The following is a 17699-nucleotide window of genomic DNA, read 5'->3' on the forward strand; positions in this document are numbered from 1 at the left end:
AAAAACATGAAACAAAACATTAACAAAAACTAAGAAAAATCAAAGGGCACAGGAGCAACCTGAAAGAGCTCCCAATGCCCAAACTGGGATCAATTTGAGCAAAATTAAATATCAGAGTATAAACCAAAATATAAACACCCATGAGTCCATTCTGACATAAACGATGGAATAAATACATAAATAGGGGGAAAGAGGCATTTTTCCTGTAGAATTCCAAATAATACATATAAATAACCCCCCACTTTGGAGTTTGGGCTTAATCCCCACCATCTAGTAGGTGACAAAAGATTAACTTCAACAATGATGTTATATCATGTACACTCTGGTATGATTTGATAATAAAGGCACTAATCATAAGAAAATAGCAGAAAAATCCAAACAGAACTTGTGACTAGTACTCTTCAGAAGCGTCAGTGACGAAAAACAAGGGAAGACTGAGTAACTTTCCCAAATCACAAGAGACTAAGGAGACATGACAACTAAATGCAATGTGGTATCTTGAATTAGATATTGGAAAAAAAAGGTACATTCATCAGAGGAAAAGCTGGTGAAATCTCAATGAAGTTTTGCTCTTAGTGAATAGCAATGTGCCAATATTAATTTCCTAGCTCTGACAAATGAACACTGTGCTGTGTGATGACTTAGGAGAATGCTCTATGAACTCACTTTGCAACTTCTCTGAAAGTCAAAAATATTTAAAAATTAAAAAAATTAAAAACCATCCAATGCCTCCCCACTGTATTTAAATAAAACCCATCAGGCCTCAAAGGTTCTGGACAATGCACCTCAAGCCAACCATTCCCATCTCATCTCATATTAGACCAGTCTGTCCCTCCCTGACAATATCTCATCAACACTAAGCTCCCAGTTTTTTTCAACTCTCCCAACTCACCACCAAACTCTTAAAGATGACACCAAGACCTGCCATCCCACATACTCTTCAGGAACCCAGCCACTTCCTATTAAGAGGAGGAACCTAATTTTCCTTTATTTAAATCTGAGTGCAAATGTGAGTTTCTGAAAATCAATAGTAACTCCTCTTTCTTTACCCTGTAAGATTCAGAAGTGAATTAAGTAAAACAAGAATTATAAATCTATGTTAAGGGGTACACAGTGCATTAAGATGTATTTTAGAACAATAACAACAAAAAGGGATGGAATGGTACCCTTCAATGTTTTTGAATCCTATTGAAACTAAATTAATATTAATTGGGCTATTAATAAATTAAGATATTATAATCCTCAAAGCAACCATTAAGGGCTTCCCAGGTGACACAGTGGTAAAGAATTCGCCACAGGAGATGCAAGAGATGCAGGTTCAATCCTTGGGTAAGAAGATACCCTGGAGCAGGAAAGGGCAACCCACTCCAGTATTCTTGCCTGCAAAACTGCAGGGACAGAGGAGCCTGGTGGGCTACAGTCCATGGGGTCCCAGAGAGTTGGACACGACTGAGTAATTAGCACTTTCACTTCTCACTTTCACCTACTATACATTAGGCACCATTCTTTTTTCAATGATTGTCTGTTTATTTATTATTTATTTTGGCTGTACTGGGTCCTAGTTGTGACATGGGAGACTTCTTAGTTACAGCAGGCATGCAGGATCTAGTTTCCCAACCAGGGATCCAATCCAGGCCCTCTGCATTGTGACTGCAGAGTCTTACCCACTGGACCAGAGAAGTCCCAAATGCTGGCCTTTTCCGATTCAGGAAAAAAGTAAAAGGCAGGAAACTGACCAATTACAGATACCTGTTGTATTGTTTGAATTATTTACCACATGTATGACTTACTTTTTCATAAAAAGTAAAATAAAATTTCCAAAAGTTTTTCATGTCTTCTGAATAAAGACTGAGGTGAAGAGCCATAACAAATATTTCTTGAGTAGAAGATGGATTTTTTTAAAATATTTATTTATTTTTATTTGGCTGCGACAAATCTTAGTTGCAGCATGCAGGATCTTCAACCTTCATTGTGGCATGTGGGATCTAGTTCCCTGACCAGGGATCGAACCTGGGCCCCCTGCATTGGGAGCTCAGAGTCTTAGCCACTGGACCACCAGGGAAGTCCCAGAAGATGGATCTTGAGGACAGAAATCAACTCCCTCAACCATGCCAACAGATACGGAACAGGTTCCCAGCCTGGGATTCCCAAAGGTTGCCATGCAGGTCAGTGGGAAGGTGTAAAAAGGAGATCATAGCCAGACACACAATAAAGGCCTCGGCATATCCTAATATACACAGTGTGTTTTAGAAGCAAAATCTTTCAATGATCACTCTTCATCTGTTAAGATTTTACTGTGTTCCACAGACAGTGCTAAGTTCCTCCCAAGTACAATCTCACTGAACTCCAGATGAGATAAGCATTGTATTATTATCCTCATGTCACATGAGAAAATCAAGGCACAGATAAATAATAAAATAACTACTCAAGTTCACACAACTCTGAAGCAATGGAGCAGGAACTTAGACCAAAGTCCTTCTGACTCCAAATATTCTATACCACCATCTTTTGGATTTTTTTACATGATCCCCACAGAATGACATAATCTTGGCAGATTAAGGAGCCAAGAATGACTCCTCAGAGCCTACTAGAAGGTAATGATGTTTTCTAAACTTCAAATGCTGTCAGAACTGAAGGCAAAGAATACTCTGACAAGCTTTAAAAAAAAAAAAAGGGTCCATGAGGGAATTTCTCAGGTAAAATAGTGAGGAGATAGGTAGCTGAGTCAATGTTATCAGACCAAAATGTTAGAAAGATCTAGAGCAGGTTTTCCTAAGCAAATGGTTCTCTCCACCTTCCCTGCCCCTTTTGTCTCCAATTCCTAGGGTACATGAGAGAAAACCAGAGAAGTGTTACAGTCCACAATAGAAACTGGGTTGGAAAACTAGGGAAAATCTCAGAGACACTCACCAAGGCAAAAATGAAGTAAAAGTAGATAAAAATGAACTACTTTAGGTAAATTTAATGACTGTAAAAGCTGTTCACAAAGCAGCAAAGAAATGCATTTTCCATTTCATAGAAAGTTGCTTCACCACTTGAGGCCTGGCTCCAAAGCTTCGTCTTTCATTAGTGACCACTCGTATTTCTCTTCCTGCCAGAAAGGATTGACATCAACCACTCAGGTCAGCAATATGCTGTAGAGTCCTTCAGAGTGGTCTTGCAGAGAACATGTCCTTTAAGTGTCTGAGAACTGGCTGAGGTGATCTGAAAGAAAACCAATCAGAAGAAGGCAAGGTAACTGGGACTGAACTACAGGGACTTATGTGAATGGTCTAAAGGAGAGGCCACCAAATGGAATCTAATGGGAGATGACAGGCCAGCATCTCGAGACTGCACAGTTCCTCTCTGCCCCCAGAGACGTCTGATACAATACTAATGTATATAATTTAAGACACAGCATGGTTCCTCTCTGCCCCCAGAGACGACTGATACAATACTAATGTATATAATTTAAGAAGTCCAAAATAGGTCAGTCCCAAACAGCCACTACTCCCTTTTCTCTTGGGAGATGGTCTTCCCCGGAGGCAACCATAAGGTTCATGTACGAGCTGCCTAACAAAGACATGCATGCATGGTAAGTCACTTCAGTCGTGTCTGACTCTGCGACCCTATGGACTGCCAAAGTCCTCTGTTCATGGGATCCTCCAGGCAAGAATACTGGAGTGGGTTCTCATGTACTCCTCCCGGGAATCTTCCAGACCCAGGGATCAAACCCGAGTCTCTTGCACTTCCTGCATTGGCAGGCAGGTTCTTTACCACTAGTGCCACCTAGGAAGCCTACCACAGACGCTGCCCTCCCAACCCAAGGCAGCTGTGATCCAGGCTGTATCAGTCAAACACCTTCCTAAGACATTTATTGTGTCAAGATGCATTACTACGAACAAAGTTAGTGTACATGATGGAATTCCAGTTGAGCTATTTCAAATCCTAAAAGATGATGCTGTTAAAAAGTGCTGCACTCAATATGCCAGCAAATTTGGAAAACTCAGTAACGGCCACAGAACTGGAAAAGGTCAGTTTTCATTCCAATCCCAAAGACGTGCAATGCCAAAGAATGTTCAAACTACTGTACAATTGCACTCATTTCACATGCTAGCAAGGTAATGCTCAAAATTCCTCAAGCTAGGCTTCAGTAGTATATGAACTGTGAACTTCCAGAAGTTCAAGCTAGATTTAGAAAAGGAACCAGAGGAAGAGGGATCCAGAGATCAAATTGCCAACATCTGCTGGATCACTGAAAAAGCAAGGGAGTTCCAGAAAAACATCTATTTCTGCTTTATTGACTATGCCAAAGCCTTTGTGTGGATCACAATAAACTGTGGAAAATTCTGAAAGAGATGGGAATACCAGACCACCTGACCTACCTCTTGAGAAATCTGTATAAAGGTCAGGAAGCAACAGTTAGAACTGGACATGAAACAATAGACTGGTTCCAAATAGAGAAAGGAGTACGTCAAGACTATATATTGTCACCCTGCTTATTTAACTTATATGCAGAGTACATCATGAGAAATGCTGGGCTGGATGAAGCACAGCTGGAATCAAGATTGCCGGGAATAACTTCAGATATGCAGATGACACCACCTATATGGCAGAAAGTGAAGAAGAACTAAAGAGCCTCTTGATGAAAGTGAAAGAGGAAAGTGAAAAAGTTGGCTTAACGCTCAACATTCAGAAAACAAAGATCATGGCTTCCAGTCCCATCACTTCATGGCAAACAGAAGGGGAAACCATGGAAACAGTGACAGACTTCTTTTTTTTGGTCTCCAAAATCACTGCAGATGGTGACTGCAGCCATGAAATTAAAAGATGCTTATTCCTTGGGAGAAAAGTTATGACCAACCTAGACAGCATATTAAAAAGCAGAGATGTTACTTTGCCAACAAAGGTCTGTCTAGTCAAGGCTACGGTTTTTCCAGTAGTCATGTATGGATGTGAGAGTTGGACTATGAAGAAAGCTGAATGCCAAAGAACTGATGCTTTTGAACTGTGGTGTTGGGAGAAGACTCTTGAGAGTCATGGACTTCAAGGAGATCCAACCAGTCCATCCTAAAGGAAATCAGTCCTGAATATTCATTAGAAGGACTGATGTTGAAGTGGAAACTCCAATACTTTGGGCACCTGATGCAAAGAACTGACTCATTTGAAATGACCCTGATGCTGGGAAAGATTGAAGGTGGGAGGAGAAGGGGAAAACAGAGGGCGAGATGGTTGGATGCCGTCACTAACTCAATGGACATGAGTTTGAGTAAACTCCTGGAGTTGGTGATGGACAAGGAGGCCTCGTGTGCTGCAGTCCATGGGGTCACAAAGAGTCGGACACAACTGAGTGACTGAACTGAACTGATGAAGATAAAATGGGTTAAGGCCCAAACAGTGACAAGAGCAAGGCCGAGGGAAGTTGCTTTCAGCACTAGTGAGCTTTTCAAGGAGGTGACCTTTAAGAGAATTTGGAAGGTTTAAAAGAAGGCAGCCAGGCAAAAATCAAGACCCTCCTAAGTGACACAGCATTTTCAAAGTCCCTAACACTAGAACTAAGTCTGAGAGGCAAAAAAAGAGGCCACCAAGACTAGAGGAAAGAGAATAAAAAGAGGACAGAGGACATGAGGTTGGAAAGGTAGCTGGGAAAGACCATAAAAGGCCCTGGATACCCTGTGGCTCCAATGAGAAACCACTGGAGGGCTTACGCAAATGAGTGAGTGATCTGATTTAGAAAGATCAAACTGACTGCTATGGGGCAGGAAGACTGGAGGAGGGCAAGAATGAAAGCAGGAATACGAAGCCTCTGAAATACTCAGGTACTGTTGGTGGGAGTGCAAAACGGTATAATCATTTTGGCTCTTTCTATTATATATACCCAGTTTCCCAGCAACTTCAAACCATATACCCTATAGAAATGCACTATAACGCATACATAGCAGCTCTATTCATAATAGCTCCAAACTGGAAAACAACCAAAATGGCCATCAAAAGTACAATATATAAATTGTGGTATATTCATATAATATGGATAAATACTATCATAGATGAACTGCACAATATCCGTGTTATCAAAAATCTACACTGTATGATTCAATTTTATATCAAAAATAAGCAAAACTGAACTATGGTATTAAAAATTAGGATGGAGGGAAGAAGAGTATGGTAGGAACATGAAGGGGGTTTTGGAGGTTCTGAAAATATTGTTTTTTGATTCAGGAGCCAGTCACATGGATAGGGTCACTTTGTGATGATTCATCAAGTATTAAGTACACTTTGGAGCAATTTTCTACATTTATGATATGCTTCAATAAAATAATTCACTTTCAAAATACAGAAACAAGAAAACTTATGAAAAGGCTGCTCTAATCTAAGCTAACCAAGAAGACAGCTTAGAGAAAGAAAGAGACCCAAGATACATTCCATAGGTAGAGCTGAAACAGATGAACTACTGAAGGGGAGTACAAGAAAATAAATATCTAGAATGATTCCTATATATTTGGTTTTAGCAACTGAGTGGTGCTATTTGCTGAGATGGAAGAGGCTTCAAAAGAAGAAAATTGCAGGAAAGTGGGAAGAATTCATTCTATTTTGGCCACATTAAGTTTAGGACACAAGAGAGAGAGAAGAAAAATGCAAATCTGGAGAGGATGTGAAGGCATGGAAGCAAAAAGCACAAGCAGCAGTGTGACAGAAGACGCAGACACTTCCTACACAGCCCACACGAGCAGACCGCAGGGACAGGCGGAGACGCGCCGGAGTGGGTGCAAACAGCAACGAGACGGTGAGACGTCACGCGACTGCATCTATTTTCTCTACACAAGATGAGACAAAGACATAGCTGCGACTAGGATTTAAAGACATGAGTGAAGACTTAGGGAGAATGAAGAGTTCTGATCAGTTCAGTTGCTCAGTCGTGTCCGACTCTTTGTGACCCCATGAACCGTAGCACACAGGCCTCCCTGTCCATCACCAACTCCTGGAGTCCACCCAAACCATGTCCATTGAGTCGGTGATGCCATCCAACCATCTCATCCTCTGTCGTCCCCTTCTCCTCCTACCCTCAATCTTTCCCAGCATCAGGGTCTTTTCAAATAAGTCAGCTCTTCGCATCAGGTGGCCAAAGTATTAGAGTTTCAGCTTCAAAATCAGTCCTACCAATGAACACCCAATGATCTCCTTTAGAATGGACTGGTTGGATCTCCTTGCAGTCCAAGGGACTCTCAAGAGTCTTCTCCAACACCACAGTTGAAAAGCATCAATTCTTTGGCGCTCAGCTTTCTTCACAGTCCAACTCTCACATCCATACGTGACCCCTGGAAAAACCATAGCCTTGACTAGACGGACCTTTGTTGGCAAAGTATTGTCTCTGCTTTTTAATATGCTGTCTAAGTTGGTCACAACTTTCCTTCCAAGGAGTAAGCGTCTTTTAATTTCATGGCTACAATCACCATCTGCAGTGATTTACTGGGAAAATACTGTAAAATTAGGATTTCAGGGCCATGCTGAGCGTTCAACTAGAACTTCATGGAATAAATGTGAACTGAGTGCAGTTGGTTTCTGTGAAGAGACCGTTTCTTGTCCCCCAACAGTTCTCCTCTTCCTCCTCAGTAACAGAATTACCCATTTTTAACTGGGCATGAGGTCTTTCAGAATGAAGACCATACTTCCCAACTTCTTTGCAGCCTTTTTGTGCAACTTCTGCAAAGTGTCTTGAAAGGAAGAGGGCAAGCCCTTCACCTCTCTTCTTCCTGCTTCCTACAAGCTAGGATATGGACATGGTTGCTGCAACAGCCATCTTGAATCATAAGATGACCATGAGAATGGAGGCCACACAGAGAAGAGCAAAGGATAGAAGCAGTTGAGACCCTTGGTGATCATGGAGCCATCACAATCACCAGTCCTGGACCTTCATATATCTAGATTTTTATGAGAAAGAGAACTTCTGCTTATTTAAACCAGTGTATTCTGAGTTTTTCAGTCACCATCATCTGACTTAACCTATGTCATACAGATTAACTGGGTGCTCTTCCCCAACAATATTCAGCTGTTTTCACGCAGATACAAAGTAAGCAGATAATCATTTTCACCAAGGTTGGAGACTAGCCAAATAAGCACCACAGAAGAAAGGGCAACAAGAAAACGGAATTTATGAGGAAATGGTTCTAGTACAGCCCAGAGACTTTCTCAGTGGAGAGAGATGAGAAGAGCAGACACGAGTGACAGAAACAGCCAACAGAGCCCTGGTTCCAGTTCCTCCTTTATCTTGCTCCCTCCACTAAATCTTACTTGTCGGGTTTATTATGTCACTTTGGAACAACAACAAGAGTCCCAAGTATCACCTTTCTGTCTTTCTTGACAAATGCAATTTTTCCATTTTACAGAAGAATATCATCATTCTAACATTATAACCCAACCCACTAATGTCATCCCTTTTATCAAGTAACCTTTATCTATAGTAGAAAGAGAATAGGAAGAGGCATGAAAAATCAACTTGAAAATCAAAGAAGCAAAATTCAGAAGATGAAGAAGAAAATAAGACACTGTCAAAAAGAAAGAAAGAACAAGTGGAAAAGCCTATGAGAGACTTTCCACATCAATCAGGTGGCTACCTAGTAGGAATTCCTCTCCTGAGGAAACCTCTAGGCAATGCTGAAAGTAAGACAATCCCCTGTTCGAACAAGGCCAGAAAGGAATGAGATCACAGAAGTCCCCCACCTACAAAATCACTGATTTTATCAGATGGACAGAACAGAAAAGTTCTGAGCGCTGGTAAAATTTCCAGGCCAATCTACAGAAGTTACACACCAAGGAAATGAGACTCCGTCTGCTGCATACCATGAGCCATGGCTCCTATGATGATTCAAGCGGGAGGTGAAGTAACAAGGACAGAAGAGTAGAGGGTGAGGCACCAAGGAACAGGGCAGAGAATATAACTCTGAATGACATCAGTAGAAGAATCACCCTCTTGCCACCTCTCTTTTGCAGATGCCTCAGAGATCAGTGTTGGAAAAGTACTTGTGCTCCTGCCCACTTCATCAGCACATGTCCTGCCAGCCTGGACACATTAGCCACACGTCCTGGCACTGGGGCAAAGTGGACATGAGGAAAACAAAGGAAGATGGCAGTGGCAGACCTGCGGTAGTAAGAGAAGGAAGAGAAGAGAGAAGAAACTCAGGAAGGGGGAATGTCTTCAGTGAAATGAGAGGAAAAAATCCCACAGCCATTCAACTAGACCTATAGTCCAGGGAAGGGAGGCAGGAAACTTGTAAGTTAGGAACGTCTGGGGCATCAGAGACCTCGAAGGGAATGCTCTTCTCTGCCAGAGAGAACTATCAACTCACATAAGAACTTACTCTTCCTGGCCTCTCTCCAGCAGAAAACTACTGGCTACTGTTATTCCAACCTCACTAAATTCCCAGAAATAATCCTTTCAGGGCAGGAGAGAAGAGAATAAAACAGAAGGCCTAGTCAGGAGTAGTCTAAAATTTAATTCAAGTGCCCTTGCATTGGTGGGGTTGAGAAGAGATTTTTATCTTACTAAAGAATTTCTCCAGGAAAAAAAAACTTCATTCCCTCAAATTATCCAATCCAACTCCCATTTCAAAGTGCAAGTCAAAAGCACAAAAAGAACCCCTTACCTTCACTAGCACATAGTCCCCAGGCTGAGCTCGGACCCTGAGCCCAGAGTCAGTGGCATCCTCCATCTCTACATCAGCAAAGATCACCTTAAGGTTTCCATCATTCCGGCCACACAGGTCAGCAGCAGAGCGTTTACTGGGCTGCAAAAGGACAGAGGAGAGGTTACGAATTTGTCAGTCATCAGTTGTTGGTCTGTCTCAGATCCCCAAGGGTCTGAGCCATAGAGCGCTTTTTAACCAAGGAACCACCTAAGACTAAGTGCTTCACCGCTGCTTTACCAACGAGGTCAGTAAATGGCACATGACAGAAAATAAAGTTTTGCTGACAATATGTCCATTTAATAAATGACTCGATCAATGAGTCTTTGATTACAGAATTACCTTTCACAGGAATGAACCTCCAACAGGCTTGATGCCAATGGCTTTTGGGTGATATATTCAGTAAAATGACTCTCACTTCACAGAGTTTCATAGCAATCACTTGGGAATGTTCTCGGGTTGTCTGGCCTGGGTTACAGGTCTCAGTGAATAGAAGACTGGAAGCCAGAGCCTCCATTATAACACGTAAACGACTGGCCCAGGAAAATAATAAAATCAGTATACAGTATGCAGTTCTGGGTATTAATCCCCAGAACATACACAAGCCTTTCTCTTCCAGTCATGAGGAAGTGACAAGAATGAAATTCATCCTCAGGCCTTAAATAACCAGGAAATTGGACAAAATACATGAAAAACCTATTTTCTGATATTGGACAACAGACTGTGTAAAACTATGATCCCCAAGAGAAGGAAAACAAATGGAGAGAATCACCCCTGCGTTCTACCAGAAGACATGTGCCAGACCAGAGAACACAAAGCTGGGAGGGAGACCTCAGGCAGAACATGGTGGTTCTCTCTGAACTGAGGAAAAATGGATCAAAGTCCAGGGAACCTGCAATAGCTAGAAACTGCAGAGCAAGTTCTAGAGAAGAGGGGGTGAAAAGCCATGAAGTCAGACAAAGAACTGGTTAGCTGAGAACTGTTTAGCTCCCAGATCTCACACTGGGCTGGGAATCATTTGATCTAGCAACAAATAGTCCTCATTGACTCTTTGGGACATGCAGCAGCAACTCTAGAATCTACAGCCACATCTAGTACTAAGGCCAAACTTTTCCTAGAATAAAAAAACTTTTCTAGCAAAGATTAAAAACAAACCTTAAAAGGATCAGACAAAACCACGAGTAATGAAACTGCTTTTTAAAACAAAGCCCAACACAAATCCCAGGCATTCAAAAATAATGTCCAACAATACACTGTCTAACATCCAATCAAAAGTCACTAGATACGCCCAGAAGCAGAAAAATGTGACTCATAATCAAGAAAAAAGTCAATGAAGCAGACCAAGAAATGATGGCAATGATGGGGTTATCACAAAGATATTAAACCAGCTATTATAATTAAGTTCAAATACTAAGTTTCAAAAGAAAACAAGAACGCAGGAGAGAAATACTAGATGTTTTTAGAAAAACCAAATGTAACTTATACAGATGAAATATACATCTGAATGTATTAATTCAATACATAATAGCAAATGAGACACTGTCAAAGAATAACAAAACTGAAGACAGAGTAATAGAAACTGAATTATTCAAAGTGAAGCACAGATATAAAAAAAAAAAAAGATAGGGAAAAAAAAAACCTGAACAGCCTCAGTGACCTACGACACAATATCAAGTGGCTGGACACATGGGCGATTGGAGGAGAGAAGAAAGGGGAGGCGGTGGGAGAAAGCAGGAGGGGTACAGAAAAATATCTGAAGAGTAATAAACGAAAGTTTTCCAAATCTGATGAAAAGTATAAACCCACAAATTATGTAGCCTTGATATATTCCAAACAAAACACAAACAAAGCCATGCCAAAACACATTAAATTTCAACAAAGTGATACAATGACAACACATGTGATACTGAACTGAATCTTTTTCTTATAAATGACGGGTTCTTAGATACGTGGAGAAACTTAAGTGAGGTCTAAGGACTGGATGGTAATCATCTAACAAGCTTAATTTTCTGACTCTGATGGTTGTACTATAGTTATTTAGAAGAATGCTCCTGTTCGCACAAAACAAACACTTTAATGTTTGGGGAGTTGGGACCATCAGAGCAACTTATTCTCAAATGCTTCAAAGAAAAAAGTTCTTTGTACTATACTGCTACTTTTCTGCAATGTTTGTGACGGCTTTACAATAAATTTTTTTAAAGAGACAGCATTCATGTTCCATGATTTGAACAAACCAACCAAGAGCATTTATAAGACAAAGAGGGAAACTAGAACATTGACTAGATATTTGAAAATAATAAGAAACTACTGTTGGGACTTCCCTGGTGGTCCAGGAGCTACGACTCTGCACTTACAATGCAGGGGGTCCAGCTTCGATCCCTGGCCAGGGAACTAGATCCCATACGCTGCAACTAAGAGTTCACATGTCACAACAAAGATCGAAGAGTCCTGTGCTGCAACTAAAAATCCCACATGCCACTAAAAAAAGACCCTGCATGCCAGAACAAAGACTGAAGATCCCAACTGAGTCTCCACACAGCCAAATTAATTAATTAAATAAAATTTAATTTAATTTAATTATAAATAAAATAAAGACCCAAAAAAAAAAAAAAAAAACCTTGTTTTGGTTGAAATAATTACCATGTGCTCTCCATGGGGCCAATGATGTCATGGACAAAGATTAGTAACCTGAGTACTTATTCATTCAATCAAATGGCAAGTACACTATTCTGTACCAGATCTTGTACGAGGAGAACTGGGGTTACAGTAAGACCTAATTCCTACTGGACAAAATGAGGACTGCTAATAGACACGTTCATGTACGGAGATCTTCAGAATCATAGCTGATACCCTAAATAGCAAAGCACTTATTAAGGCAAACACTTTGGGGATATTTCACCAGCTCAGTATCATCAACCAACAGCAACTGCTGGACCAGACCATAGGAAGATTCCTAGCCCAAGCTGAGCGGATGAGACTCCCTCTCCTGGAAATTTGAATTGGAGCTGAAAAACACAACGTTGGTCTGTGAATAGCTGGAACTATATACCATGAAACACAGAACTATAGGGCTGCTGTACTCTGCCACACAGATGAAGAATCAGGAAAAGCTGACCTGAGGAGAGAAGGAAGTCTGAGCCTCGGGGCTTCCCAGATTGGGTACGGACGGTACCCTCCAGACACCTGGCAGTATTCTTGCCATTGGGCTCCACAATATCCTCCTGAAGTCTTACACAAAGCAGAATTACTTTTGGCTTGAACAAATTTTCCACAGTTACTCATTACTGGAGAGCCTTAACAAACACAAATAAGCAATTGGTGATTCTGAAGCTGCCATATCCTAAGGCATGGAGCAGGACTCGCTCAACTCAGGACTTGTGAGGAGTCACAGAAAGGGCGCTGCCTCTCTCCTTCCCCTTCTCTTCAAGAGCTGAAACATGCAGCCTCACAGAAGGTCAGGTTCTCTAACACCCCTTCTTATCCTAACTGTTTAGTGCACCAAATGATGGCTAGATTCCCAAGCTTGACCATGGAAGACTACAGAAGCCCAAACTTTCTGAAACGCAGTATATTTCTAAGACAGTGTGATTTTTTTAAAGGACTGAAAACAGACAATAAAATTGGTTCTCAAAATACACACAATACTGCTTCCAGAAAGATGCAGCAGAAAAACTTTTCCCCAATCCTTCCACTAAATACAAAAATATCCTTCAGGAATGAAGAAGAAATCAACATTCTAAGATGAAGGAAAACACAGAGAATCTACTACCAGAATGTCTAAAGGAAGTTCTCTAAGCAAAAGGAAACAATAAAAGAAGGAACCTGGAACAACAGGAAGAAACAAAAAACAAATAATAATATGATAACTTGCTAAGAAAATCCCAAGGAACCTACCCAAAAAACTCCTAGGACTATTGAGTTCAGCAAGATCATGGGCTACAATATAAAAATTATTTTTAAAAAATCAATTATTTCTACATACTAACAGTGAATACATGGTCACCCAAAATGAAAAATACAATAGCAATTACAATAGCTAAAAGAAAAATGTATAAATCTAACAAAACATGTACAGGACCTATATGCTGAAAACTTCAAAAACTGATAAGATAAATCAAAGATCTAAATAAAGGCAGATATACTGTGCTCTAAAAAACAAAAAGACAAACAAACAAAAAATATACATATACACATAGCCTCACCCCCTCCACCAGCACCAGCTGCGTACAACCCACAAAGGATTTGTTGGCTTTTGTTGCTTCTTCTCTGAAGACAGTGATAAGTTCCTCCAAACGCCTTAATTTTACCTCTTCTGGAATATCATCCTTCAACCTGTGATACGCCCGTGTTTTCTATTTGAAAAAAGAGAGATGGAGGTCACCAAGGACTTGTAGAGTCCATTTTTAAGGCAGACATGCTCATCCAATCTGCAATTTACAGACACATCTACAGGAACTCAAGCCACACCATGACGGTTCTCTAGTTCAGAGGCCTTCTAAGAGAAAAAGGTAACAGTGCAATAGTCATATTTTTACAAGGGTTAAACTCTAAATTTAGCATATGAAAACCATAGACTCAAAAATTGTTCTTGATACTTCTATAGCACACATATATTAAATAATTCATGTACCAGGTTTCTGAGCAGCAGTTTTATAAAGACACAAGATGCAAAGCAAGTAAATGTTTATCAATAAGTAACCTGTGAAATAAATTATGGTTTATCTACACAATGGAATATTACACAGCTGTGAAAAAGAATGAGATAGCTCTGTATATATAGTTATGATTGCTCTCCAAAATATACTCTGAACAGAAATAAGCAAGGTACAGATCATCATGTATAGTGAGTTTGCTGTAGAAACAATACATATAAATATACTTATAAATACACGAAATATCTCCAGAAGGTTACACAGTAAGTTGCTAAGAGCAGTTGCCTTCAGAGAAGGAACTGAAAAACCAGGCAATCTCGGAAGAAAAAACAACTACTTTGCACTGCACACTACTTTGATGTTTTGAATTCTATACCATGCACATGTATTACCTAGTCAAAAGATAAAAGAAAAGTTATCCTTGAAAAACTTTTAAATCATCCAAAATCATAGTGTACATACATCTTTATATATAAATATATACATACACACGTTTACACGTATCTTTATTAACACAAGCTCATAATAGAGCTGGAGAACCACAGAACTAAACAAGAGGGAAGTCTATACACCAGAGTCTGGACATTCAAACCAATCTGCCTAACTCTAATGCTCTAAGAGAACTACCAAATCCAGAGGGAAATGAAGAACTGGTAGACAATTCTACAACAGAATTATTTTACAGAGCTTACTCAATTCTGTCTTATTATTAACAATAATAATTTACCTCTGTTGTGCACTCAACTACTAAATAGCACTATTTTAAGTGCTTTATATATAATTGAGCTAATATATTGCTTCAAAATAATCTGATCAGGTTGGTATTAACATTATTCCCTTTCACAGATGAAGAAAGCAAAGACTTTTTCCAAGGTCACATAGCCATTAAATGGCAGAGGCACAATTTGACTGTTTGTTCTTACCCACTATGCTACTTGATGAAGTCTCTATGACTTTCACTCTAATCTAGGAATTATTAAACAGATTCCTAAATCAACATTCATAAGCAATGCCTGTAGGACATGCTTCCACCACACACTGAAAACTCATCTCCAACTCTAGAGTTAAAGAGAAATTTCTCTTGCACATTTGTGACTCCTGATATGAAGCAAATTGGAAGCCAACAGCTCCTCTGATGCTTTATCCCTGAAACAATCTGTAAGAGGCATCAATACACACACTGGCCCACGTACACTGTCTATAGAAACCTTGGCAGTGGGCTTTAAAAGACATGAATTCGCTTGGGTGATGAGAGACAGCTGAGTGACATTCACAGCTCAATCATTCATCAGACAGCTTTTCCCTGGCCATGGAAGTCCCTCAGTCTCCAGCCCAAACACAAACCAAGTGACCCCTGAGGTGACTGGGAAGATGACAAGAGACCCAAGCAATTCATTCCTGCTATCAAGAAAATAGCAGGCAACCAAGACTACTCCTCTCTGCAAGAAATACACATTACTCGCCCTTTTCTTTCTCATCTCCTTCTGCTTTGTTTTCCTGGGAATTGTTTTATAAGAGAAACTCTAAAGCAGGTATCAGTGGGTTCACTTGGCCTAGAAAAATGGAAATTAAAAATGGCTGAGGATGAGACTTCCCTGGTGGTCCAGTGGTTAAGAATCCTCCCTGCAATGCAAGGGACATGGGTTCAATTCCTGGTCAGAGAACTAAGATCCCACACGCCGCAGAGCAACTAAGCCTGAGTGTCACAACTACTGAGCATGTGAGCCACAACGAGAGAGTTCATGTTCCGCAACAAAGATCCCATGTGCCACAACCAAGACCTAATGCAACCAAGTATATAAACACTAATAAATATCTTTTTTAATGGTTGAGTATGGCTGGGAGGGCAACACGGAGCTTCCATAAAACAAATCACATCTGTAGGCCAAAAAAGTTCTGCATGTTAGTAAAGGATTTGCAGTTTCTTTTAAAGAGAACGGTGTCCCTCCTCCTTGCACTTTCAAATTCTAAACAATACTTCTAAATATTCTAATAAAGGGTGGACTCAGTGATAAAAAATTGCCTGCCAATAAAACAGACACAGGTTCAATCCCTGATCCAAAAGATCCCACATGACACGAGACAACTAAGCCCATGTGTCACAACTACTGAGCCTGTGCTCTGGAACCCGGGGGCTACAACTCCAGACACTCTAAGAGTCCATGCTATACAGTGAGAAGCCTGTGCAAGTCAACCAGGCTTCTGGTTGTGTCTGCTCGCCACAACTACAGAAAAGCCCGTGCAGCACAGCCAAAAGTTAATTAACCAATTAATTTTTTTTAATATTCTAATAAAGAGGAATACTAGCAGAAGCAGTTGTTTTTCAACTCAAATTGCTGAACTATGTAAAAGAGTAAATAGGTTTATTAGAAAAAAAATAATGAATGTAAGATCCCTGTGGTTTCTCAAGCAAAGCCTTGCTGTCACTTTCTTTTCTTCCAGCAGTTCACAATCAATCAGAAACTGGTCAGGAATGATGTCTCATAATTAGAATGAGCTCTTCCCCCAAGTCCAGGACTCACCTGTCTCATGCTATAGGCAAAGAGGAAGCCTATGTTGTACTGAACTTCCCGAAGCAAGGACACTGTCTGAAGGTGATCTTCCTCCGTCTCACCACAAAAGCCAGCAATGAAATCACTGCTGAGGCTCACACCTGTGACACACGACAAATGACAGCATGTCACTGTCACAGCTTACCTTCGAGAGAGGCCGTGGCACTCGGAGATTTCAGAGGGAGGGCTAGTGACTATACAGCCTTCCCGGAGCTATTTAACCCAAGTGGCAAGTGAAACAGAACAATCAATACAGAGCCAGGAGGGACATGACTGCTCATCGACAAGATTCCCAAGCCAAAGCCTGGCTTCTCAGTCTACATTCCCCTCAGCTTCATATCAGAAAAGGTATTTTTCACTTCAAACATTGGATTGAGGGACAGGGACACAGTAGGAGTCCATATTTTCAAATCTGTCCTGCTTTTACTTTTTTTTTTTTAATCTCTTATATTGGGGTATAGCTGATTTACAATGTCAGCTTTAGGTGTACAGCAAAGTGATTCAGTTATGCATATACATATTTCTACTCTTGTTCAGACTGTTTTCCAATATGGGTTATTACACAATATTGAGATCACTGTGCTATAGAGCGGGTCCTTGTTGCTATCTGTTTTATATATAGTAGTGTGTATATGTTAATCCCAAACTCAGAATAACTCTCCCCACCACTTTTCCTCTTTGGTAAACATAAGTTTGTTTTCAAAGCCTGTGAATCTGTTTCTGTTTCATGAGTTCATCTGTGTCACCTTTTTAGATTCCGTATATAAGTGATATCATATATTTGTCTTTGTCTCTCTGACTTACTTTAGTATGGTAATCTCTCAGACTATCCATGT

The 17699-nt window shown here is 40.4% G+C and overlaps 1 protein-coding gene and 1 non-coding gene across 4 annotated transcripts in view; both read right to left on the reverse strand.

The window, feature by feature from the left end:
• Positions 1–17699, reverse strand: part of CDK5RAP1 (CDK5 regulatory subunit associated protein 1) — a 61649-nt gene that overhangs the window by 23979 nt on the left and 19971 nt on the right. For 2 of the 3 annotated variants that reach the window (XM_005896921.3, XM_070381589.1), the window contains exons 12-15: positions 16834–16964; positions 13862–14011; positions 9621–9761; positions 1892–3204 (exon numbers count right to left, since the gene is read on the reverse strand). In XM_005896921.3, coding sequence (XP_005896983.1) covers positions 3124–3204; positions 9621–9761; positions 13862–14011; positions 16834–16964 — 503 coding nt within the window. In that variant the 3' untranslated portion in view covers positions 1892–3123. Of the gene's footprint in view, positions 1–1891; positions 3205–9620; positions 9762–13861; positions 14012–16833; positions 16965–17699 lie in introns of those variants that run through there. The other variant, XM_070381588.1, reaches the window with a different exon arrangement.
• TRNAG-CCC (transfer RNA glycine (anticodon CCC)) lies at positions 1990–2062 on the reverse strand. Its single transcript has one exon. It is a non-coding gene; the product is annotated as a tRNA-Gly (tRNA).

The sequence above is a fragment of the Bos mutus genome, chromosome 13 (assembly GCF_027580195.1).
Source record: "Bos mutus isolate GX-2022 chromosome 13, NWIPB_WYAK_1.1, whole genome shotgun sequence".
NCBI lineage: Eukaryota > Metazoa > Chordata > Mammalia > Artiodactyla > Bovidae > Bos > Bos mutus.